Raw genomic sequence first — 23,076 nt, 5'->3', positions numbered from 1 at the left:
TTTCTTCTTCAAAGCACCAAAAAATATGTGGCTAATTGACATATGCTATTGAGCCCGTTTTAATTACTACATTCTTAAGAATTTCTGATAATTTTTTTAAAAAAATTAACAACTCACCATATTTTGAAATGTAATGTATGCGAGATTAAGAAAAAAAATGTTGAAAAAAATATTTTTAAAAAAATCTAAAAACTTTTTCTTGAAAATAAACAGTTAAAAAAAATTATTTGTCAGACTTATGGAACCCATATCATACATATTTACCCACCTTTTATTCTTTTTACCATCATTTAATAAATGCTTTACAGGAACAATAATATGACATAATGCAATAGTTTAGGGGAGCAACGGGGTATATTTACCATTTACAGTCCTCCCCAATAATTTACAGTCTGTTTCGCTATAAAATATAAAATACAGTAGTGTCTACGATTTTAAAACGCAGAGAATATATATAATACGAGTAAATAAGACGAAGTGACGATCAGAGAGCAAAATTTCAGGCTTCGAGTTGTCCTATGATTGCATGGCCTCCCCTCATGAAATCCATGTTGCCCTCCCTCATGATCCCGGTAATTTCAATCCACCTTTCATTTCTCTCGCTGTCCCATTTGATATCTGAGTGTGTTGCTTTCATTTGATTGGGATTTTACATATATGGTACAATAATAGTGTTCGACCTTTTCTGATGCTTTTTCTTTTTTTTTTTGCTGTGAATTGTGGAAATTATCCTGTATGATGTGATAAAGCGAATTGATATAGGAATTCTTGAAATTCTGAAGAAAAAAAAAAGAAGCTTATTTATTTCCTTACGCAAAATGGACTCTGCATTTTTTGGACGTGAATCTCTAACTTTTTGCTAGCAAGGTTTACTTGTTTCCAGTTGTTGGCATGGTTGTGTTGGCCTTTGGGTTTTTTCTGTCTTTCTCGTCTATCGACCACCTAAAATCTCTCTAATGGACTATGTGTAGCTAGAATGGAATAACACGTGTTTGTTGGAAATTTGAGCTAATTCAACCATCTTGTGAACCCTGATTTGATGGCGTTTTTGCTCAACTTTGTAGGAGGCAAATCCTTAGAAAGTGATGGTCACTTTTCAGTGCCTATTCATGTCGTAACCCAAGTATCTCAACTTCCTATCGAGTTTCTGGAGCCTTCTCCTGAGAGACAGCTGGTTATTGGTTTTGACTGTGAGGGTGTTGATCTTTGTCGCCATGGGACTCTTTGTATAATGCAGGTACTTAGATGTCAATCATTTCAGAATAATTTTGGATCCTGATTTGCAATGTGTTTTTTCTTTTTTCCCCCATCAGGTTTCTCTTTTAAAACTGTTTTTCCAAGGAGAAAATTTTGGTTTGTGTATGCTGAGAAATGTATTTAAAGAAGATTTGATCATTATTAAGGCTTTTGAAATCTGCTTTATGTATTTGAGCTTAATTTTCCTTTTTGATATTATCACCCAAAAACTTGACACCTTGGCTTGTTCAAATTATGAACTATTATTTGTTGCACTCTTGTTGACGGAATATTTTTTTGGTTTGAGTGGAAAGATTTTTCCAAGAAAGTATTTTAAAGCTACAGTATTTAGACAACTTCGCAAAAAGGTAGTTCAAAAAATGTCAGAAATGTTTGGTTATGCATCAGACATACAGTGTTAAAGTAAATCAGTTGTCTGTGACATTGTCAGTGATAAATTAACTGAATCTCATATTCACAAGTTCATTTCCATTGCAAAAATTGGAGAATATGGGACACGTATACTGTGTGATTATGATTTCTCTTTGTACTGCTTTTCTTTTTGTTTGTTCAAAATTTTCAAAATAATGGTTTATCTCTTCTACAAAGTGTTTAACCATTCTTCTCGGGGGTCATTTAACTTCGCTGTTTACTTAACGAGGTTGATTTCTTTTTCTTTTTTTTTCCTTGCAATAGGTTCACCTTCATTTGTTGTCGCTAAAGGTTCTTCTCTAAGTGCGCATATGGAAGACAGTCTGGTTTATAACAGATGGCCCTTCTATCATTCATGCAGTTTATTCTTTTATCGCTGTGATAGTGTCTGTTATAGTGAAGGACTTAACTGTGGGGCCACGTCCCCCCCCCCCCAAAAAAAACAAAAAAAAAGTTCTAGAAATTCATGTTTTATTCCCTTTTGAGAATTTTGAAAATTTCCTCTATATACATTTAGCTATTTGCCCCTGCCAACAGTTTGCAAAAATTTTTATTTTCACTCAAAGTTTACATGTGTATGCATTTCGCCCCTTCAAATTAAATCTCCTGGTTCCAGTCACTGGTTATGCTGTTGTGTCAGTGATATAAATTTCATAAGTACTGCTTGATCTATGGTCTGTTTTGGAAGTATACATTTATGTTTTTTAGTCAAGCTTCATCAAGGATAGTATGCTGCACAGTTATTTAATCGATGAGTGAAAAATGTTCTCTATCAATGAAGGAATTTATCTTTTGCAGCTTGCCTTTCCAAGTGCAATATATTTGGTTGATGCAATTGAGGGAGGAGAGGCTCTTGTGAAAGCCTGTAAGCCTGCACTTGAGTCTAATTACATCACTAAAGTTATTCACGATTGCAAACGAGATAGCGAGGTCTCTTAATGATTTCTTTTCTTTCTGGAACTCCATATGCTTTACTTGGCATGCACTATTTTATGGTCTCTTGAATCTTAATTTTCAGGCATTGTACTTTCAGTTTGGCATCAAGTTGCACAATGTTGTGGATACTCAGGTACATATCCTTCTAGAATTTGTGTAGGCCTTTTTTTTGTCCAATTCCTTTAACCATATTTACCACTTAACTGGAGAAGGAGACTTTCCTTAATTTAGTACTTATCTCCTGTGCTATTTATCCTTAGTGAGATAATCTGAAAAAGGATTCATTGGACTAGAATTTTTTTTATATAGTTTTCCTGGCAACTAGTACATCCTTTATCAGTTGAATCTATCTCTGCAAGTTAATGGAAAATGGAAGGGAAGGTTTTGATAAATGTTTTCCAGATAGTGAAGCAGGGAATGTGTAGGGCAAGCAACGCAAGAATTTGAGTCATTGCTGATGGTGTAGGTTTTTGGAATTTATAGCTTTACTTCTTAAAGTGTTTCTGATCCTAGGATTCTGGTGGCTTGGTTCTACATATGCTAGGATGGAGAAATAGTCAACAGTTCTACTTGTATGAGATGCTGCTTTCAGTGGTATCTGCACATCTGTTTGCATGTACTGTATGCGTGTGAGAGTATTGTGATTTGAAAGTGGGATTCAGCAGTTCATGCCTCGTGAAGTTTGTTAAAGGTTTCAAGTCTTTTTTTCCCTGCCTTTTGTCTTTGGAGCAGGTGATTTTAGCTCTACTTTTGTAGTATACCCTTTATATTTGGGATTACCAGGCAAAGACCTAATGTCCAGCACAAAATGGAAATAGGCAAGCATAGTACTTCTCTTCTGTAGTTAATATTTAATAAAAAAACTTATCATTGCATTCTATTTTAATAGCAGATTGCTTACTCTTTGATCAAGGAGCAAGAAGGACAGATACGGGCACCTGATGATTACATATCCTTTGTTAGCCTCCTTGCAGACCCATGTTATTGTGGTACTTTGGCTATCTCTGTTTATATGCTTTGGTTTGTATTGTTTGTGTACAAATTCCTTCTATTTATGGAATGTTCTTACGCCATATTGTTAAAAGCCTCTTGTGATTCATTTTCTTTAGAAACTTGCAGTGTCCAGCTATGCTGTTGTATGTATTTTTCTTCTTTTTCAGTCTTTTAAGGCTGTATAAACATGTCAATTTGTTTCTACTTTTTACTTGGTTCCTTGGGGTGAGCCAATTGACTGGGAAGCTACTAATTAGATAATGCGTGTGCATGCTTTTCCAGGAAGTATGTATGCCACTGATTCATGTCCAGATGCCCCACCAAGTTCATTTCATGTTGTATGCTAATAAAATTGGGATCCGGGACCTCAAATGATTTTGAAGTTGTAAAATCATGAAATTATCAAATATGCTGCAGAAGCAGTTGTGTATTTTGGTAATGTTCTAATGGGTTAAGGCTTTTTTTTTATGAAGTACTTGTGAGACCTCTGGTGGATATGCACTTTCACTATAGATTTGCTGGAACTAGCACAAGTACGAGCTTCTGTATTTGACATTATACCCTATTTTCATTTAGGGATATCGTATGCTGAGAAGGAAGAAGTCCGAGTCCTTCTGAGGCAGGTTGGTTTTCGTTGTGCTTGTGCTTGAACTGTTTGTAGAATAATATTACTCCCTTTAAGGTGTGCCTTGAATGATATTGCAGAGCTTAATATCTAGGGTAGCCGAGTTGAACTTAGTTATCACAAAACCATCCACTCATTGCACTTTGTTGTTCTGTACATTGAACTTTTGTCACCTCAGAAACCTTTGTTAGTATGGTGATATAGTTTGGAAAGTCTCTGTCCTATTTTCTTCTTTGGCTTAATTTATTTGTGTGCTTGGTAGGGTGTGGGGAAGGACAGGAAAGGCTGTTGTAATGGAGTCACTTATCATGTGGGAATCACTGTATTTTGAAATTAAACATTTCATTGACATGTTGTTCTAAGAAAGGGTAGGTTATTTTAGTAATTAGCTGGATATTACTACCTTGAATCTAATTTGAACCTTGGTTAGTATGCTATCTCATGTTAGAGCAGAGTAGGTATTCAATCCACAATTTGCAAATGTCTTGTATGGTTCATCAAAGTTGCTACTGCAGGGAGAAAATTTAGCTTGCTATTTTCAAATAATCTGAACGGCTAGATGTAATTGCTCTTTTCGAATGTGTTAATGAAGTCTCTGGTTTCCTTGGACCGTATTTCCATGGTTTGCACCCGTAAACTTGTTACAGTCTTGACCCTGCTTGTGTTGATCATGTCCGTTTACCCTTTCAGGACCCTAACTTCTGGACTTATAGGCCACTATCTGAAATGATGGTTCGTGCAGCTGCAGATGATGTCCGTTTTCTTCTGTTTATCTATTATAAGATGCTGGAGAAACTGAGTGAGCAATCTTTGTGGTATCTTGCTGTCCGTGGTGCACTGTATTGTCGATGTTTCTGCGTTAATGATAATCAGTATGCAGATTGGCCATCTCTTCCTCCAGTTCCAGGTTTTTCCTTTTATCTTGTCCCAAATGAAGACAGTTATATCTATTATGCTGGGTACACATGCATGAGTACGTAGACAGACATTCTTATGGTTGTTGATTGAAGTTTTAGAAATGAAGTATCTATGATGAGTATCCATTTATGCTTCTAGAGAACTGTTAGCTATAAATGAGCATAAAATTCTTGATGTAACCCATTTGATACAGCAGTCATCATGCTGATGTCCTAAACAGGTTGGCATCTGACCTTGTAGTAACTCCATGATTGTAGATCAGATGCTTGGTGACCCAAATGCCCCGGAGGAAGAAATACTGTCAGTTCTTGATGTTCCCCCTGGGAAAATGGGACGCATCATTGGAAAAAGAGGAGCTACTATCTTGTCGATAAAGGAGTCATGCAAGTATGTGTCCTTTTCACCGTGTTATCTTTTTGTCTGATTGCTAAAAGTCATCTTTTCCTTTAGTTCTATTTGATTGAAGCGCTAGATGTGACAAAATTAATGCTTTAGTAATACTCCAATACACTTTGTTCTATGCAATTTGAATGTAATGAACCATCTCACTTTATCATTTGAGTAACTAAGCAAGAGGGATTGAAAAGAGCATATAGGGAAAGACAGATCATAAGGGGAAATATTCTGTTTGCTGGATACTTAGGCATGTAGTTTGGTTCTAATTGAGCATCATGCATTTGGGATGATTTCCAACTGTATCTACATTCACATGATTGTATGTACATGCATCTTTTAACTTTGTATCGGACTCAGTGTACATGCATGCTTTATTATTTTTTCTTCCCTTCTTGATTTATGGCATACTTTACATTGGCTACATCCAATTGCAGTGCTGAAATATTCATGGGAGGCGCAAAGGGACCACCTGACAAGGTTTGTCTCCCTATTTCATTTGCGGATTGTTTTCTAGAATCGACTTCCTTGCACAAACATTCTTAATATGACACCTTTAGCAGGTTATTCTCTATGAGGGAGAAAAATGTTAAAAAGAAAAAAAGGGGCCGTTCCTTGGATGTTTCAAAATGCATCTGGATTTATATTGTAGTGAATAATTCATGTTTGTCTGTTGTTGGCATTAAAGATCACCTTTCAACAAGATTATTGTTTGTAACCATTGTTTGCGCCCTGAATCGTCAGATTTGATTACATCAGTTTGGTCCACTACACAATGTTGAAGAATGCGGAGGCTCATGAAAAATTTTCCTACCCCCATTTGGCAAATACCACATACAATTCTGGCTCCCGGGCCTCTCTAATGGAGTGGTATCACCTTTCATTTATTTAACCAATTTAAGGAATGAAAATGGATTGAAGAATGTTATGTGGCTTTGAACTCTAATCACACAATGAACTTTATATAGGTAAACACACAAGTAAGGTCGAAGTCATTTCTGTATCTAAGACACTGTGTCGACTCTGCAACAGAGGAAATGTTTGGGATGGATAGCTGGATTAGGGATTCTCATGTAAGAGAAGGAAAAGTAGTTGTCACATTGAACTGTGAGATTAATACTTGTTAAATGGAGAAAACATCTTGCATTGAATTAAGGGTCCCAAACATGAACGGATGAAGAAGAAAGACGATTTGTTTTTTGATTCACTCATTGATATGTTGTGGCTTGAATGCAGGTTTTCATCATTGGACCCATAAAGCAGGTGAGGAAAGCTGAAGCGATGTTGAGAGGAAGAATGCTGGACATTTTCTAAAACTTTGATACGCTTGGATGCTTTAAACTTTGTCTTTACAACTTAGTACAATCCCTTGCAAAATGAATCTGGCATGATCTCTACCTTCCATGCTTCTACTTCCCATCTTACATATTAATAATCCTATACTGTCAGTACTTTTTTTAATCTTTCTGTTCCTGAAAGTAAGAAAGTTGTTCAGTGATGCTTGATCAGATGCCTGTGAAACAAGGAAAACCCTACTTTACTACGATGATACGTGACACACTTTTGACTGCTGGCCCTGTAAAGGGGTAATAATAAAAAGATGCAATGAGCTGTTCAAAACAGTAAAAAAGCAAACCCAATTATCTACTTTAGTAGGTGCCATCTGATAGGATTGCCATGAAGGTGTGTCACGGCAATGAGAGACAGAAAAGCGATTTTGGGCAAAAGCCTAGAAGTAGAACCTCTTAGTCAGTATGGTGAGCTTGCGTTCCCCGGTAAAAGCAAACCGGTGAGCTTGTGTCGAGTGCATCATGGTGGACTCTATCGTGCGTGCTGTCTTTTAAACACCAGTAAATGCCAGGTAACTTTGTTTATCCTCCTTGATCGCTCCTCTGATATTGTAAACCTCCAGGCATGCTCGAAATTTGCAGCCAGGAGAAAATGTTGAGGTCTTGCATCCAATCTCGATTATTTACCGAGGAGTTTCACAGAGTCACTAGAAACCATGATTGAAGGGGAAAAGAGGGGGTAAATAGTTGTTATTCAGTATTCATCAAAACTGCATTGATTGCAAGCAAAAAGGATCAAAGGGATTCCTCGATTAAACTGGTAGTCAAGGCCTCAGAATGTTCCATACAACTCTACAGACAATGACGGAAGACACTTGAACAGAACCATAATCCGCAGAAGATGAATACCGTACGTTCATATACTGGCGCTAAAAATTGTATAATATAATAGCACCATCAAATTCATACTTCTGTTTTTAAAAAAAAAAAAAAAAAATTCACAAAAGAATAAGCTCATGTTGGATCTTTTTGCAAATCAGAAAACGGAAATCACTTTTTGAACCCGCCAAATTGATATTGTTGGCTGCTCAAGCTGGAGAAAAAATCGTCTCCTTCAGATGATGCCGAAGGGAAACCAGATTTACCAAGGCCTGATCCCGTACCCATGGCTCTTCCCATGTAGAACGAAGGGGGAGGACCCTTCTCCTTTTCTTCTGATCCATCAGTTAAACCAACAATCCCAACGTCTGCTAGGTTGACCTTCTTGGCTGCAATTATGTCAAATGCAGAACTTCATAAGATGCAAAGGCAGGCCAAAATTACCATAAAACACAACCCCTTCTCAACCAAAGTCCCCCTATTTTATTTCATTTTCCTCCAAAATTACATCATTCAGTCGCGTCATATTGAACAAGCAAGAGAGGAGGTTTTAAGTATCACTGTCCCTGTAACGAGAAACCATAAAACTAGATGGACACTCAAACCTCAACTAGACTCTGGAAAATACTGTCTGCATTTTTAACAAAAAGAGCTATGGACCTTAGCTACCAATCATCTCAACCATACAAGTTCAGCAATATGGATCCTCCTTTTCAGTTCTTACCTTTCTAATTTTATAAACATCTGTCTTAGTGTTATGTTACATGGACTTGAGCTTAGAAATAGGTGCAGGTCGGTCTCCAGATGCTAAGGTCGTTATTATTTAAATACATAAAGGAACACTGCAAAAGTTCATATACAGGTACTTAGGCTGTGGTGCATAGCATATTTTTATTAGACTTCTAAACTCACATTTTATGGAAATTTTATACTGAAAATCTCAACTGGCTTTTCAGCACAAATAATAACAACAATAATAATAAGAGGAAAAATCACTTGGTTTTTGGTTCCAAAACTGGTTAAAAATTTATGAGGAAACACACAACAAACTTTGCAAATATATTAAAATGTCAACGATTAATTCTTAGTGTTAAATTATGAAATATTCACACTTCAATCAGCACAATCCCAGAGCCCCACTTTAAAGTCAAAGATCTGACACACTTCCCATAGTAGCAGTCATGTCGTATCATGTTAACATGGGTTGGTCAAATGCAGAATCTGATTAAGTTGATCTTACCTTTTCGAAGGGGGCGTTCTGATATTTGTTTGTGAAAATACCAAAACCATCATAATGATTTTATCACCATTTATTTTCTGCAAACGCCCAGCATATAGTCTTTTCCTATTTTCACTAGCTTTACACATTTAATTTCGAATCTTACAGAGGACACAGTTGCATGCTTATGTTATCAAGCTAATTTATAAGGGAACATTACTCAGTTTGCACTTTCAACTCAGTACTGCAAATACTGTTTATGCATACAACTAGAAACATTTTTGCATGTATATGCTACCACAGCATTTTCATCATGGCTTTTAATTCACCCAAAAAAAAAACTCATTAAGGTTAGTTAGAAGAAATACTAGTACACAATATTCAGAACTTACGTGCAGCTATATTGAGATCAATTATACCACGACTCAGAGAATCTGCCCATATTCCAGATTTAACTTGAAATCCATCCTTCTTCGGTGGTGGCTTGCTATCGACAGAAGATCCATTCAAGTTGCTTTGACTGCCAGGCTTATCTAAAGGAGTACCATTTAAGCTGCTAGGGCTGCTATCATTAGCAGGATTTTGGGCAAATGCACCGAAAGGATCAGAAGCATCAAAATTGTTCAGAGGAACTGCAGCAAATGGGTCAACTGCACTGCTGGTCATCTGGTTTGTGGACTTTGCATCAGATTGAGTGACTGTGACTGGATCTGGTGCAGCAAAAAAATCAACAGTTGAAGAAACCGCAGATGAAGGAGCAGGCTGGGAGGCAAATAGATCAACACTTTTCTGCATAAATGACAAAGATACAGTTCATATCCATGTCATAATTAATCTCTTGGAAAGAAAGGATGACATCAGAACTTCAGTGAACCTGAACTTTTAAGTATAAGATGGCAGACTCTCTCTATGTTTCTTAGGAATAAAATTGGAAAAAATCACATGGGGTAATTTACTTAGCATCAAACAAAACTGAGAAAAAGAAAATCTCATTCCCAAATTTCTTACAGACTCGGGTGGTAGGTGTTAACATTTCACTGATACTATATTGCTGGTATCACAAACTCCTTTTGCCCAGGTTCCAGGTAGGTGAAATACCTGACCACCAGAACTAGCAATCGCTTCCGTAGGGGATGTTGCAGAAACAAAGGTAGCATCAGCAAATAAATCAACATCTGACTGATCGGCTTTTGTGGTAGACTTCTCTGTGGAAGCTGGGGTTGGAGCATCCATAAAGTCACCTAATAGGTCTTGCCCAAATAGATCCACTTGGTGAGAAGTGCCAGTAGAAGGCTCTGTTTAACAGGCATTAAAAAACGATGAACCTGAGAGATCTTTTCAATGGTGCATGACAAATCTCCATATGAAATGATGCTATAAGTATGCATCTTATCAATAGTTGTTAGAAAAGTCTCAATTAATCACACTCGACCACTTTCCAAAATGTTTCACGGAGTAAAAAACATTCTCAATGAGAAATAAATGGTCTGTTAATCTCACAAAAAAATACTAAAAAGAGCTTGACATTGACATTTTCCTTTGCAGTTATATCACTTACTCAATGAACTTTTAAAATGTTAGTACATAAAAGTTGAGCTCACAAAAGGAAAGCTGTTGTTCAAATTGGGGAGAGCATTAATGTTCATATTCTTTTAACACATGGCATCTATTTCACATTAAAACATCAAACTGCTTCTTTGCAAAAATAAGTGACTAGAAACGGAACCAGCCATAACAGGCTGTAAATACGACACTTCTTATCATGAGAAGGGCCATATAAACATAGAGCGTCCAGGATGATTAAGTAAAAATGAAACTATAGCTTATCTATTTAAAATTCATTGTGGATCTTTACACTGAATGGCCCAAAGGATATATAATTGGTTGTGGATGTCTTGATGCTGAAAGTATGAGGTTGTTATCCAAGGAGTAGTAGCTAAAATGGAGTGAAGCAGCATTACCGGATAGGAGGGTTGTTTGTGCAGGAAAAGGACTCGCATACCTTCACTCAAAGGACTAAATTCAGCACGCAATTAATCAAAGGCCTATAGTATTTTGGATAGCCACGAAGGTTCAGAAAGAGAAGGGAAGGGAAGAAAAAGGTTCCAGAAGAAGGGAGCAGAAACAAAGTCAGATCGTCCCTTATCTGCTGCAAGATATAGTCAATTAGATATAGAGATAACTATTTTCTATTCCTTTACCATGTAATTGTACCTGTAATTACCATTCTATTTCCAGAGTACAGGATCTACTCTATTGACCACAAAATTTGTGAATTCTATTGACAAGAAACTTTTTGACAAACTAAGATATAGACGACTCATAAAATCACTAAGAGCACAAACTACCACAACAATATACAAGCCCCCACTAAGCACCCAGAAGTCTTTTAACAGGCAACACTCAAAATCAGACAAACTTCACTCTTTCAATGTCCAATCAGGAGCTGCTAATAATTAAATGAAGCACTGTCCCTTTTGTTTATTAACAAAACATCAACTTACTTCCATTCTTTTGGACAATTCGACCACGCACATACCATGACATACAAGTTACCCTTCATTTAGACACCTTACTAGTGAAATTTTTGAGACCCACCATTTAGAATTTTGTAATAAATGATTCGCGACTTTGGACAGCTCGTGGTTCTTTCAAACACAAGGACAAATGCAGGCAATCACACAGGAAATTGTGAATACTAAGAATTCAGCAAAGAAGCTCTAGCCACAAGCATAATTGTTGCTAATTGAAGCTTAGATGAAGTCAGTTACTTATCTTTGGCCAGCAATAAAGCAGAATGATTTTGGTGACAACCAACTAAAGGGAGAGAAGTTATTCCAGTTTAACTTATATTTTTTTTAAAAATAGCCACTGGTAGAAATCAAAATAACCACAAGTGAAAGAACATTTGCAATAAGAGCAATCACAACTTAACCATGAAATACATTTAATATCTTCTTCCATGACATCAACTTAATTTGTTTGTCATTTCTCCCTTCTATTGGTTATTACATGCATATGTGCATAAACATCTACCATACACACATAACTTACAAAAGATTACACACACGAATGATGTGCCCATTCTACTAATAATAAAATAAATAATCAACACAAAATGGCATCATATATATGAGAGCCAACTTTACATGAGAAATGAATAAAGTGCCATCAAGAGGAAAGTATTCAGGGCGACATATGTGAACATCCAATCAACCAATGCATTTGTGAGAGAATGGTATTTCAGAGACAGGTCAAGAAAATAGGGGTTACAAATCCACTGCCCCATACTTACTAGCACTAGAAGTCCCTCGAGGATCAAAATCATCAAATTCATCATCATCATTGTTCGTCAAATGACTAGAACCTTGGGGCATTGAAGCATATTTGTCATGCTCATCTGTGTTCTTTGTTGTCCTTAACACATCAGCTGACTTTGTTTCTTGACCCTTGCTGCTAAAAATTATCAAATTCAGCAATCACCCAGTAAGAAAGAGATAAGAGCAAAATAATCTGCAACTAGCCATATCTTGAACACAGATGAGAAAGAAACACCATGGCAAACTCTTAGTCATCAGAGAACAGGGGATGACACAGAAAAAGTGAGAATTCAATCAAGGACCTTTCCTCAGGTACTTTCTCATCAAGCAATATCTGCTAAATACTGTATGCTCAGTACAAATAAGAGAAAATTTATTAAGACAACTGCAACCAAATCAAGGCTTGTTGACCATTAATCAAGTTGAACTGGAATATCATATACTAGGCTCAACTCTAACTCACCAAGCTTCCCTTGATTTCAAGTTGAAACAGATATCATGCTCAGAAAATATGGGAGTCCAGCTCAAAATCCTTTTAGATGATTAGCCAAGTTCAATCTAAACACCGCATACTTGGTTAGCCTCTGACTTATTGCAGCCCTAAATGTGCCACAAATATGACCAAGGAATTCTAGGCATATAACCCACTCAACTAAAAATACTCCTCAAACTTTCTACTGCATTTAAAAGAGTAGTCCATACGAATGCATAATTTTAAGCAGCAAAAGGGTAAAAGAGATAACAGGAAACCTGCCATGACGAGAAGAACCCTTTCTTGAGGTTTTCCCCTGACTGCTTTCAGAATCTCGACGTGGTTTGACAGAAGTGCTTTGCTCAAACTTATCTTCATCATACCTATCTCTATCCTTGTAACTATCCCTAAATGAATCACCATTTTTTGTACTGCCAATACCACCATAGCGATCACCACTTTGAAAGCTGCCGCTACTAAATGATGCAGAGCCTGATTTGTACGTAATTCCAGTTGATGAAAGGCCAAAGTACCTAACAAAGTCATAACATAATCCTACATACTCAAATCTGGTACAAAAGCTAAGTATAGGAACATCAAAGCTACAAAAGATGACCAAATACATACTTATCACGGTTGACAGCAGCTTTATTTCTGACCTCTTGAATCTTGTCTTTGTCATTCAAAAGAGTCACAATAGTTTCTGCCTTCTTTCTCACATTAATTCCCACATCCTTCCCACTTGGCTCCACATACTCGAAACTTGCAAGAGACTTATACATAAAAAAGGAAAGCAGCAAAAAATAATAAGGGAAAATGGATAATGGAAGACTATCAGTCATGATGCAGTAGGAACGTGTTGAGAAACCAACTTGTGCTCAAGCAAGAGGAAGTGTAAGTTTGGCACAATACAAGGAATATACTTACTGAAATTTGGAAAGTATGTTCTACTATGTCATCAACTGCACGTTCAGATCCATGTGCCACTAAATACTCTATAACAGCCAATGCCTGGAACAAAAGAGCTTCAGAATCCTCTTTTACATTTTTCTTTTTTTTTTTCCCTCTTTTCTTATCTTCTTCTCTAGCCAATCATTTTGTCCACTATGATGCTAAAAGGAAAAATTACCAACCACTGAGCAATAAAATCTTGGCAATAGACATCTAAAGGCTACCTTGTAAACGAAACGCCAATTCTTGCCAGTTTCAGCCAATCTTGTCCATATAACATTCATAACCATCTGACACTCGGAGCTGGGTGATAGTTCAACACAAAATCCACAATTAGACAACAAGCTACCCTATAGAACCGATGACGTGAAATAGAATTTTAAAAAAAAAAAAACAAAGATTATCAGTGCAATGAGTGACATGAAAGTTATCAAGTACAATTTTTTTGTCGCCTGTGCAATCTCAGCCAATGCAGTACCATGAGGACCCCAAGGTTCATCATCAGTCGCATCCAACACCTGCATAATTTTGAGATGTCACAGCCGTAGGCATACACAACAAATCAAGCAGCCATATAAACAGTTGGACATATAGAAGTTTCTACAACACCTTTGTCCATGCTGCCTACAACAGAACAACAATCGTGGAACTAAAAAATGTTTCAGGTTTTGCTAGTTGTACAAGTCATTCATTTTACAAGGAACACAATAGTAGTTCCATGAAGAGATATGGAAAAACATTCTTCAGCCCCATTAGGGAGATTTGTTTCATGGGAAACAATAGAGGCAGATGCATGCCTACACGCATTAAGAAATGCAAACCTGAATGAGAAAATAGATCTCAGCTACTTAACTCCTGAAACTATTAAACTCTTCTGTCATTCCACCGGACAACAAACAATAAATTCAAAATTAATCCAAGCCCCGACAACAAAATTCCGTTCCTCACCCCTTCATTCAACCAACTGTTGCCCTTACACTCCCCTTCCACTACTTCAACACTATAGATGACATGTACAACCAAGTATCATTCATAAAATGAGCCGGTGATGTGGTTCAAAAATTGGAATTATCACAACTTCAATGAATAAGCTACAGTGTCTCCAAATATTTCTCTTCATTTCTTTCAAAAACTTCATCTAAACCTTTTCAAGTCAATATCACCATAACTGGTAGACTAGAACGCCAATTCAGTTCAAACATCAGTGGCATTAGTCACTTAAGGCAGCTATGATTTACCCATAAACTCAAGAAACAAACTAATTGATTTACCCACAAAGTCAAGAAACATACCAAAACGAAAAGAAAATTCATAAAAGTTACCACTTTCCACGATATACTCCGTAAAATTGAATCCACTTGTACCAACCATAGCAAAGCATAAGTCAAGCAGTTCAGCAATTAAAATTCAATTAAGCATCTGCATGCCGCTCACTTCATATACATTATCAGAAAGCACATCCGCCAAAAATTCAATCAAGACCGGAGATACTAAAATTGGAGAAGACATCAAACCGAAGTCATCTTCAATATGCATACCTTCTGCTCGATTTCAGGAACTTTCAAAACTTTCAAATTAACCTCCCTCTTTCTGCAAATTAGTCGATTAAACAAGAGTTAAAATGCGTATACAAAGAAGGATAATAAAAAAAAATACAGGAACAATATTACTTACAAAAATCAATACATAAATCATGAAAAATAACAAGAATTGAGCTTACATTTCGCGGACGGTTTGGTCAATGACCTTCATGAAATCCATGGCTTAGATCTGCGAAAATTGAAGAAAGAAAAATCTGATCAAAGTGAGAATAGATCTAAGCTGAATTTGATGATTGAATTGAAATTGACATATATAGGTAATTATTATTACGATGAATAAAAGCACCTTTGAGTCTGTAAAACGAATGCCAGAAAAACAATTCGGTTTTATATAAAGTAATATTTTTAAAGTAATAATTAGCTATGTATTGTTAGATTTAAATTTCTCCGAGAATGTAACCCGGGGACGATGAGATAGAGACTCTGGAGAGAGATAATAATCGTTTTGTAATGTTTCTTGTGGGGTGCCTTTCTTTTTTTCTATTTTTTTTTTCTTTGAGCAAATAAAAGGAGAGGTCAGAGGTAAAAGAAAAAGACCATTTTTCTTAATTTAAACAAACCAAAGGCAGGAAAAAGAGATTACTCAGATAATGTAGACAAAAACCAGTCCAATGGTCCCGTGTTAGACGAATGTACCTTGTGCATTGACATGTATACCTCCTGATTTTAATGAAATCAACTCCGTTTGGATTGCAATTTTTAAATAAAAAAAATGATACGTTTTTCATGAACACATTTTTAATCACTTTTTTATCTTACATATATCAAATCGTTACAGTAATTTTTTTACAAAAAATCCAAAAAAATACAATCCAAACAAGCCCTTTCTACTTAATTTGCGTGCCTATAAAGTGTGATTTTCCCACTAATTATAATTATCAATAGTGCACGATTTAGGAGTCTTCATGACTATTTCCCCCAAAAAAAAAAAAAAAAGTATCTTCATGACTAAACCGAAATTAAAAATCAGACCCCAAGCTCATGTTAGCGGAAAATTTTGTCACTTGCTTGTTCACATTTAATTCCTTTTTGGAAAAACTACATCATATTTGCGTTTTTGTAACCTATGTAAATCTCATATTAAATCGACAAAAAAGGAATCTTGAAAATTTCACGTGAACTTTAGGGACTATTATTGAGCAAAATGAAAGAATTAGAAATCCCAAATGTTTTTGGTAGGCTAAATTATTTTTTAAAATTCAAAATTTCACCAATTATTGTGCGAGACAAATCCTTTTTCAATTTAGTTTTTTAAGCACATTAAATCCATATTTAATGGACTAAAGCTGCAGAGCTATTAACCTTCAGCATGTAAAATGGCATTCATAAAGTCCCCACTGGCGAATAAATGGGCCTGGTTAAGAATCAAAGTCCACCATCGAACATGCAATCCAAAAAACTGGCGCAGAAATCTTGGAACTAACTAAAGGGCGATCCAGTGTTTCTGAGGTTCTTTGGACGGCCTAACTAAAAGGCCCCATAGGCCCATGCAGTTCAATTGAGGGAATTGACAAAGGGAGACCCACTAATCTGGTAGCCCAATCCGGTAGCCCCTCGTAACGACAAGCACAGTTTACAGCAATATAGAAGTATAGAGCTACAAGTGAGTGATCAATGTAGCAGTTGGCCATCAAAGAGAGATTTAAAATTCTATTTAGGTGTAGGTTAAGGGATCAAATCTTCTTTCTTACATTCTAAAATTCAAGTTTTTTGAAAATGTTGTCAGCAGGTGCATAGGCACTTGTTTGGATCGATGATGGTTGTGTCAGGCAAAAAAAAAAAAAAAAAAGATCAATCTCTAGTTTTTTTTTTTGGTAGAAAATAGTTTGAGTGGGTTTGAATTCGCTTACTATCATGGATTAGGGAGGCGTTCCTGATCTGTGGTACTAACCTGGAATTGAATCCCACCCAAATTGTTTTCTATCCCTAAAAAAAAAAAAACAAAATCAATCTCTAATTTGACACATCAAAAAAACATTTTACTAGTAGAGATTTCAATTAAAATAATTATTAAGTACATGTTTGGATGTATACTTGGACAAATGCTTATTGTGTTGAATAATGTATGATTTTAAGTTTTTAGAATATATTTATCTTTTTACTCGGATGATAAAATGATCAAAATGCAGGTTTTTATTTGTAAAATACAAAAGTTATTCTAAAAACACCAATTTTGAACCCTTTTTTTTTTTCGGAGACAACAACAGTTGTATAACCTATTCTATTCTACACTAAGGGGGAGGGGCGGACCTAAGGAGGCCTAGGGATAACTCGGAGAGGACTGAACCACCACTGGACCAAACGAGTGCACAACACAGCCGCCTAGATTTTTTTGAAGCAAACTACTTAAATGTGGCATTTCGATGGGAGGCAAGGTACCCCACCAATTTTGAACTTCACTAAAAGTGTTTTTCACACTACTTTCTCCTAAATTTAAGGAATTGTGTCCACCAAACACCTCATAACATCCTTTTATCACCCAAAAAAAAAAAGCTTTTTTAGCCTAGGCACCGCATTCTCTCAAACAGACTTCTCTAAATGTTTCCTCTATGGCATTTTCAACTACTCCAGTTGATTGAATATACGTTCCCAAGGATGATCTGCCACGGCTTCGGGCAGTTATCCTTCCGTTTTCGACCTGGGATTTGGTAATTGGCAATGAATGAGTCAGTAAAGGATTCCATCAGCGGGTGAGGTAACGAGTAGAAATACACGTTTATGCGGAAAGATTTTCTCCGTCACCTAACAAAAAACAAATATACTCCTTTGACTATGCATCTGCACTTGAAAGACAGAAATGTTACCGCCAGTTCGATTTTGTTTTCTTAGGGCACGTTTTGACAAAATTGAAATCTGAACCCATTAAATCAGTGAATTGTTAAGTACTGAATTTGATATATTTGAGCATATATTATATTAAGTGACAAGTGAATAGATTATCACTTGTTTCTGGAGCAAATTTTCAGTAGAAAATTCATTGTCACTTAATGAATTTAGATGTTCTAATTTTAGTTATCAAAAGCGTTTGAATATATTAGAACATGAACACATTAAATTTAAGTAATGAATTGACTAATCAGACGGGGCCTTAGTCTAGACGTGATTGATGGTTACCAAAGTTTGAAGGCCTTTTTCTCTTCTAATAAATCCCACTCCACAAGCACAAAGAATTATATGTATAGCATGAGATGGTATAGACAGGGTCGTCCAACTCCAAAGATACCAAGTAGAATAGTCCACATTCTACTCCAGTTACACCTGCAAAATTTTCTTTTTTGACTGAACAAATGCTAATTTACACCAAGCATTGGTTTTGGAAGCACACGGACTACATATTTTTTTAAGGCAAACCAATGGATGGACTCAACGTTGGAGAGAACCAAAACGATGCATGGGACAAACTTTTGTTAGGTTTGGAAAATGAAATTTATTGGTCATGTGCCAAAGCAGTCAAAGCAATAATATGGCCATGCACCAATTCTTAATCTGTCAAGTTTTTTTTTTTTTGTTTTTTTTGGTGATGAAAAGGAGTTTCTTAGACGTACGTCCCAATCCAAAGTGTATTTTATATCACTCTTCACTCTGTTTTTTTTTTTTTGGGGGGGGGAAGAAGCTTTTTGGACTTGCCCAAGTTTTGCCTCATATGAGTTGGAGTCTATAACCGGCGAGCTCATCTTGCAATTTTTTATATTAATGTTTTCCAATCCATTTCAATTTTATATGTAGTGGGGTTCTTTTATTTTGCTCGAATATATTGGCATCTTGATTTTTTCTTTTCAGTATTCAACCTTTGGATTTTTCTTTTTCCTTGTTCTTTTTCATAAAAAAAAAAAAAAAAAAAACAAGCACAAAGATGGAAACTCTATGAATGTGGACTAATTTGTTTCTTAATTTGGTTAAATAAATGATTTTTCTTTATAAAAAAAAACAGAGAGAGAGAGAGAGTTTATAAGTAGAAATTCGCAAGAAATATGCTGGTTAACTTCATGTTGCTCAGGATTACAACAGGGGAGTGACGCAAATGAGTTCTTGCAAAGCATACTTATAATGATTCATGCATGCATAACTCAAAAGAAACGAACCTATGTTAGAAGTTATTAGAACTCTCTAAATTTTGGTATCCCCTTGAAGAAGGACAATAACCTTGGTGAATATACTTCAATTCTGAGGAAAACTATTATGTACACAAGGACAATTACCTTGGTGAACATACCTCAATTCTGAGGAAAAATATTATGTACATGAGTCTGGATCTCCATTTTTACGAGCATCTCTCAAATTCTCACTATTCATATGTGGTAGAAAAAGAATTCTAGAACTCCGTAACAAAGAATTACAAGGCCAATATGCACCAAGTAGATTCTATTTTTTTTTTTCTTTTTTAAACAATCAGCAACACCTATACTATCCTACATTAAAAGATAATGGTCCACCACAATTACTTTGCTAAGGAGTTAGAAGGAAGGCCCATATAGATCTTTCTTCTTTTTTTAAAAAAAAAAATTGCAAGAACAAGATTTTTGAACCTTTGAGCACCTATGGTCTAAAACCAACTACTCCTAAAGTAATTGGCCACCAAAAGAACTTTAAAACCCTATTTGGGTGTAGAGAAAATTTCACCAGCGGATGCCTACGCATCCGTTTGAGCCTGAAGTGGTTCAGTGAACTCTCCTTTGACCTCTTTAGGTTCCCCTCCTTAGCATAGAGTAGGAGCAGGCGCAAAATAGAATCTATCGTGTAAAAAAAAAAAAAAAAAGGAAGAGTACCTATGGTCTAAAGGGACTTTAAATCCCTACCGGTGGTTATGTCCCTGTAGATTCTATGTGTATGTTTTTCTACCTTAATGAATATTTCATTGGATTTCTCATGAGAGACCTGACAATTCCGTCCACTCATGCATTACATAATGTGCGTGAGCTTTTGAGCGTATCTACGAGGGGAGAGATGCCATGATGTCAATACTGAGAGATGAGTTTTTGTTGGTTATGGAAGGTTAGGAATAAGCCATTGCTCCATGCACTTCTCGTGAACTTGACTATCAACAAGTAGACAGGCATGATGTCGTCATCTAAGACACAAAAATCCACACTAGTCAAATTAAAGCACATGTTTAAGACTTTTAAGTCTTTAGGTCCCCTCTCCGACAAGTTCTGTGAAAAGCTATAGCATATAGTTTAGAAAACCGACACCAACCCGCGTCCAGAAAAGATGCAGTCCATGCAGGCCATTTTAAAAAAACAGACATTTCCAGTTTTTCTTTTAATTTTTGCTCATGGCGAGTATGTTTCTGCAGTCTTAGCTTTCAACTAAAACCAAAATAATTGATTTAACTACACCGACAAATTGGAGCACACCCTGTATTGCTAAAAATATCAAAGGGTATCCCTTTGAATTTCAGTGTAGATTAGTGCTAGAATTGACTGACAGACTACTACCTGCAGTAGTAGTACTATACACTTAAAACTAAATTTAGTGCTGCTAATATATCAGCAACATCATAAAATGAGAGCTAATTAATAATAAGTTGGCACTAGAAATAAGGATCATGAAGGGCTTCAAGAACTGTTTCTTGAGGCCAAATTCCACTCAGAATCTCATAGGAGTATGCTGCAGTGCCGGTCATCTCCATTGGAAGTCCCCGATCAATTGCTCCATAATCATCCAACCATGGCATGCTGTTGTTGATTGTATTCGTAATTGTGCCAAAGGACGTTGATTCAGAAATGATTGAATCTTCTTGGGCTTGTGATGATGAACTCATGTACTCTATGGTCTTTGAGCTTGATGAGCAGACTTTTGACCCTTCAGTACCGACGCTAATGTCAGTATAATCTTCAGTACTCAAATTTGATAGATGGGCAGAAAAATTGGGATGAAATGCTCCAGCTTGAGTCTCCAAAGAATATGGGGTAGTTGTACTGGTTGTTGAGGTAAAAGAAGCAGGCCTGCTAGAATTATCGTTGGTAGTATTGCTTGCAGGTTTCCTGAATGATGCTGCCATTTGCTTCTTCTTCAACTTGGAATTCCAGTGATTTTTAACATCATTGTCTGTTCTTCCACGGAGTTGAGAAGCAATGATAGACCATCTGCGATTCAATACAATATTGGACGTCACAAAAAAGGAAGGATAGTTACTACTTGCTACGTTACAAAGAATGAGTCGCAAAAAGCAACTTGCCTGCTTCCCATTTTACTGTAGAGAGTGCAAATTAAGTTGTCTTCCTCAGGAGTGAAAGGACCGTGTTTTATGTCTGGTCTTAGGTAATTAAGCCATCTCAAGCGGCAACTTTTGCCACAACGCTTGAGGCCTGCAGGCATGATCACAATCAAGAAATTGACAATGTATCAGCATAGATAACAGCACTGAAACATGAGTAAGGTGGGGCTAACACAATAAGGGCATACTGTAAGAAATGAGAAAAACAACAATTATTTTTTTTAGAAAAAAGCCCTGAAAGTTGACATGATTTTGCTACAGAGGATTGAATCTGGTCAGGTGTCAGAAAGATGGCCTAGGAACAACAACAAAACTTTCAGAAAAATGGCCTAGGAACAATTAAAAAATACAGGCATGCATCAACCTCGAATAATGTGTGGTCATGTCATGCAAACTGATAGATGAATTTTTACTGCTAATAAATCCCGAGAAGCAGAAGAAAAAGTAAAGGAGAGAGGGAAAACCAGCTTTCTGAGGCAAGGTGATCCAATTGCCACCAGTGCCATAGTCAAGGAGGTGTTTCTTGAGAATTTGATCTTCTTCCGGAGACCATGGTCCCCTTTTCACCTTGGTCTTGTCACAGCAAGGAGTTCTTCCCATGCTTGCCTGAATGAATACAGGGTTCTCTACACAGGATAGAGAAAAGGGAAGATCGAGTATTGGTAGTAGAGGAGATTATTTTGAGAAAAGAGTTGAAATATATAGGGGAGGACTCGAGTAAAGGGCTAAGGAAGAAAGATAATTCAGACACCCAAAGAGCCAAATCAGAACATTATAGGTACGGCTTAAGAAAACTATAGGCATGATCCACCGCTACCCAATTAGAACAATTAGGATGCATTGTGTATTTTAAGGTTTGTACCTTGATTTGACTTTGAATTATTTGGGTTACTCTAATTAAATCATTTTGATCGTCCTTGAAACATTTAAGAATGCCAAGGTGGGAAAATGGCCTAATTGATCATCCTGTGCGCGCGTGTGCGTGTATATAATCTCAATTAAGTTTATTATTGAATGTCTATTGCCAATTCGCAAAGCAAATGTTTGGATGGCAAATTATTTACACAAATTTATTTGTTTGTGTCATAAATATATTTTTAACCACTTTTTATTTTACATACATCATATCGAAGACGACTACAGTATTCTTTTAAAAAAAATTATTTCAAATAATCTTCTACTACAGCGTTCGCCAAAACAACAATAAAAAAGGATGAGAGAGAGAACAAAACAACAATAAGAAAGGATAAGAGAGAGAGAGAGAGAGAGAAGTTGCACACCTTGGAGTTGAGTGATAAAGAATCTAATGATATCATTCCTAAAGAGTTAATTAATTTTGACATGGATGGCCTTCTTGTTAATATCTTCTTTCATGTTTCTCTTCACTATAGTGGTCCACTTGATCCAAGAATTAAGTTAGACATAATTGAGCTTCACGTCAGTGAAAATTTAGTGTGTATGAAAGAAATTGAAAAAGAAAAGACACTATTAATCAATTTATGAAAGTTTAAAACATAAATTATTTTCTAAAACCTGAAAAACACAGTGGTTTTTACAGATTCACGAAAGAATACTGCATTAAAAAAATTTTCACA

At 36.2% G+C, this 23,076-nt stretch overlaps 3 protein-coding genes across 6 annotated transcripts; 1 reads left to right on the top strand and 2 right to left on the bottom strand.

Annotated features, from left to right (window-relative positions):
* Positions 1-414: 414 nt before the first annotated feature.
* On the top strand, positions 415-7,041 carry LOC113707317 (uncharacterized). 2 transcript variants are annotated; one of them, XM_027229591.2, is made up of 10 exons: positions 415-572; positions 1,065-1,237; positions 2,467-2,598; positions 2,687-2,737; positions 3,497-3,593; positions 4,174-4,220; positions 4,913-5,129; positions 5,398-5,527; positions 5,971-6,013; positions 6,770-7,041. In XM_027229591.2, the coding sequence occupies exons 1-10, from the start codon at positions 527-529 to the stop codon at positions 6,845-6,847; spliced, it is 1,014 nt and encodes a 337-aa protein (XP_027085392.1). In that variant the 5' UTR covers positions 415-526; the 3' UTR covers positions 6,848-7,041. The 2 variants fall into 2 exon arrangements, with proteins under 2 accessions (XP_027085392.1, XP_027085391.1); XM_027229590.2 differs by having other exon boundaries at positions 3,494-3,593.
* A 573-nt stretch (positions 7,042-7,614) lies between these two features.
* LOC113707316 (clathrin interactor EPSIN 1-like) lies at positions 7,615-15,778 on the bottom strand. Of its 3 annotated transcripts, none has more exons than XM_027229588.2 (12): positions 15,536-15,778; positions 15,384-15,433; positions 15,202-15,253; positions 14,102-14,181; positions 13,888-13,966; positions 13,640-13,723; positions 13,340-13,485; positions 12,991-13,245; positions 12,216-12,376; positions 10,019-10,215; positions 9,313-9,709; positions 7,615-8,090 (listed from the first exon to the last, which is right to left on the bottom strand). In XM_027229588.2, the coding sequence occupies exons 2-12, from the start codon at positions 15,422-15,424 to the stop codon at positions 7,873-7,875; spliced, it is 1,710 nt and encodes a 569-aa protein (XP_027085389.1). In that variant the 5' UTR covers positions 15,425-15,433; positions 15,536-15,778; the 3' UTR covers positions 7,615-7,872. The 3 variants fall into 3 exon arrangements, with proteins under 3 accessions (XP_027085389.1, XP_027085388.1, XP_027085390.1); XM_027229587.2 differs by having other exon boundaries at positions 15,551-15,778; XM_027229589.2 differs by having other exon boundaries at positions 12,216-12,373; positions 15,551-15,777.
* Positions 15,779-20,564: 4,786 nt separating this feature from the next.
* Positions 20,565-22,288, bottom strand: LOC113705219 (uncharacterized). Its single transcript, XM_027227004.2, has 3 exons — positions 21,946-22,288; positions 21,443-21,572; positions 20,565-21,350 (listed from the first exon to the last, which is right to left on the bottom strand). The coding sequence occupies exons 1-3, from the start codon at positions 22,079-22,081 to the stop codon at positions 20,795-20,797; spliced, it is 822 nt and encodes a 273-aa protein (XP_027082805.1). The 5' UTR covers positions 22,082-22,288; the 3' UTR covers positions 20,565-20,794.
* Between the last annotated feature and the right edge of the window lie 788 nt (positions 22,289-23,076).

The sequence above is a fragment of the Coffea arabica genome, chromosome 8c (genome assembly GCF_036785885.1).
Source record: "Coffea arabica cultivar ET-39 chromosome 8c, Coffea Arabica ET-39 HiFi, whole genome shotgun sequence".
Taxonomy (NCBI): domain Eukaryota; kingdom Viridiplantae; phylum Streptophyta; class Magnoliopsida; order Gentianales; family Rubiaceae; genus Coffea; species Coffea arabica.
The sequence above is the reverse complement of the archived record's forward strand: the minus strand, read 5'-3'. Positions and strand labels throughout refer to the sequence as shown.

What these genes read in the sequence shown, in the direction of transcription:
- LOC113707317 (XM_027229590.2), top strand. Translation starts at nt 527, where the DNA reads ATGGCCTCCCCTCATGAAATCCATGTTGCCCTCCCTCATGATCCCG. An exon ending in ACAATGTTGTGGATACTCAG is followed by an intron (nt 2,738 to 3,493) that starts GTACATATCCTT and finishes CTATTTTAATAG; the next exon opens with CAGATTGCTTACTCTTTGAT. An exon ending in TCCGAGTCCTTCTGAGGCAG is followed by an intron (nt 4,221 to 4,912) that starts GTTGGTTTTCGT and finishes TTACCCTTTCAG; the next exon opens with GACCCTAACTTCTGGACTTA.
- LOC113707316 (XM_027229588.2), bottom strand. Translation starts at nt 15,424, where the DNA reads ATGGATTTCATGAAGGTCATTGACCAAACCGTCCGCGAAAT. An exon ending in ATTGGCGTTTCGTTTACAAG is followed by an intron (nt 13,724 to 13,887) that starts GTAGCCTTTAGA and finishes CTTTTGTTCCAG; the next exon opens with GCATTGGCTGTTATAGAGTA. An exon ending in TCGAGGGACTTCTAGTGCTA is followed by an intron (nt 10,216 to 12,215) that starts GTAAGTATGGGG and finishes CCTGTTAAACAG; the next exon opens with AGCCTTCTACTGGCACTTCT.
- LOC113705219 (XM_027227004.2), bottom strand. Translation starts at nt 22,081, where the DNA reads ATGGGAAGAACTCCTTGCTGTGACAAGACCAAGGTGAAAAGGGGACCA. An exon ending in CACCTTGCCTCAGAAAGCTG is followed by an intron (nt 21,573 to 21,945) that starts GTTTTCCCTCTC and finishes TCATGCCTGCAG; the next exon opens with GCCTCAAGCGTTGTGGCAAA. An exon ending in TACAGTAAAATGGGAAGCAG is followed by an intron (nt 21,351 to 21,442) that starts GCAAGTTGCTTT and finishes ATTGAATCGCAG; the next exon opens with ATGGTCTATCATTGCTTCTC.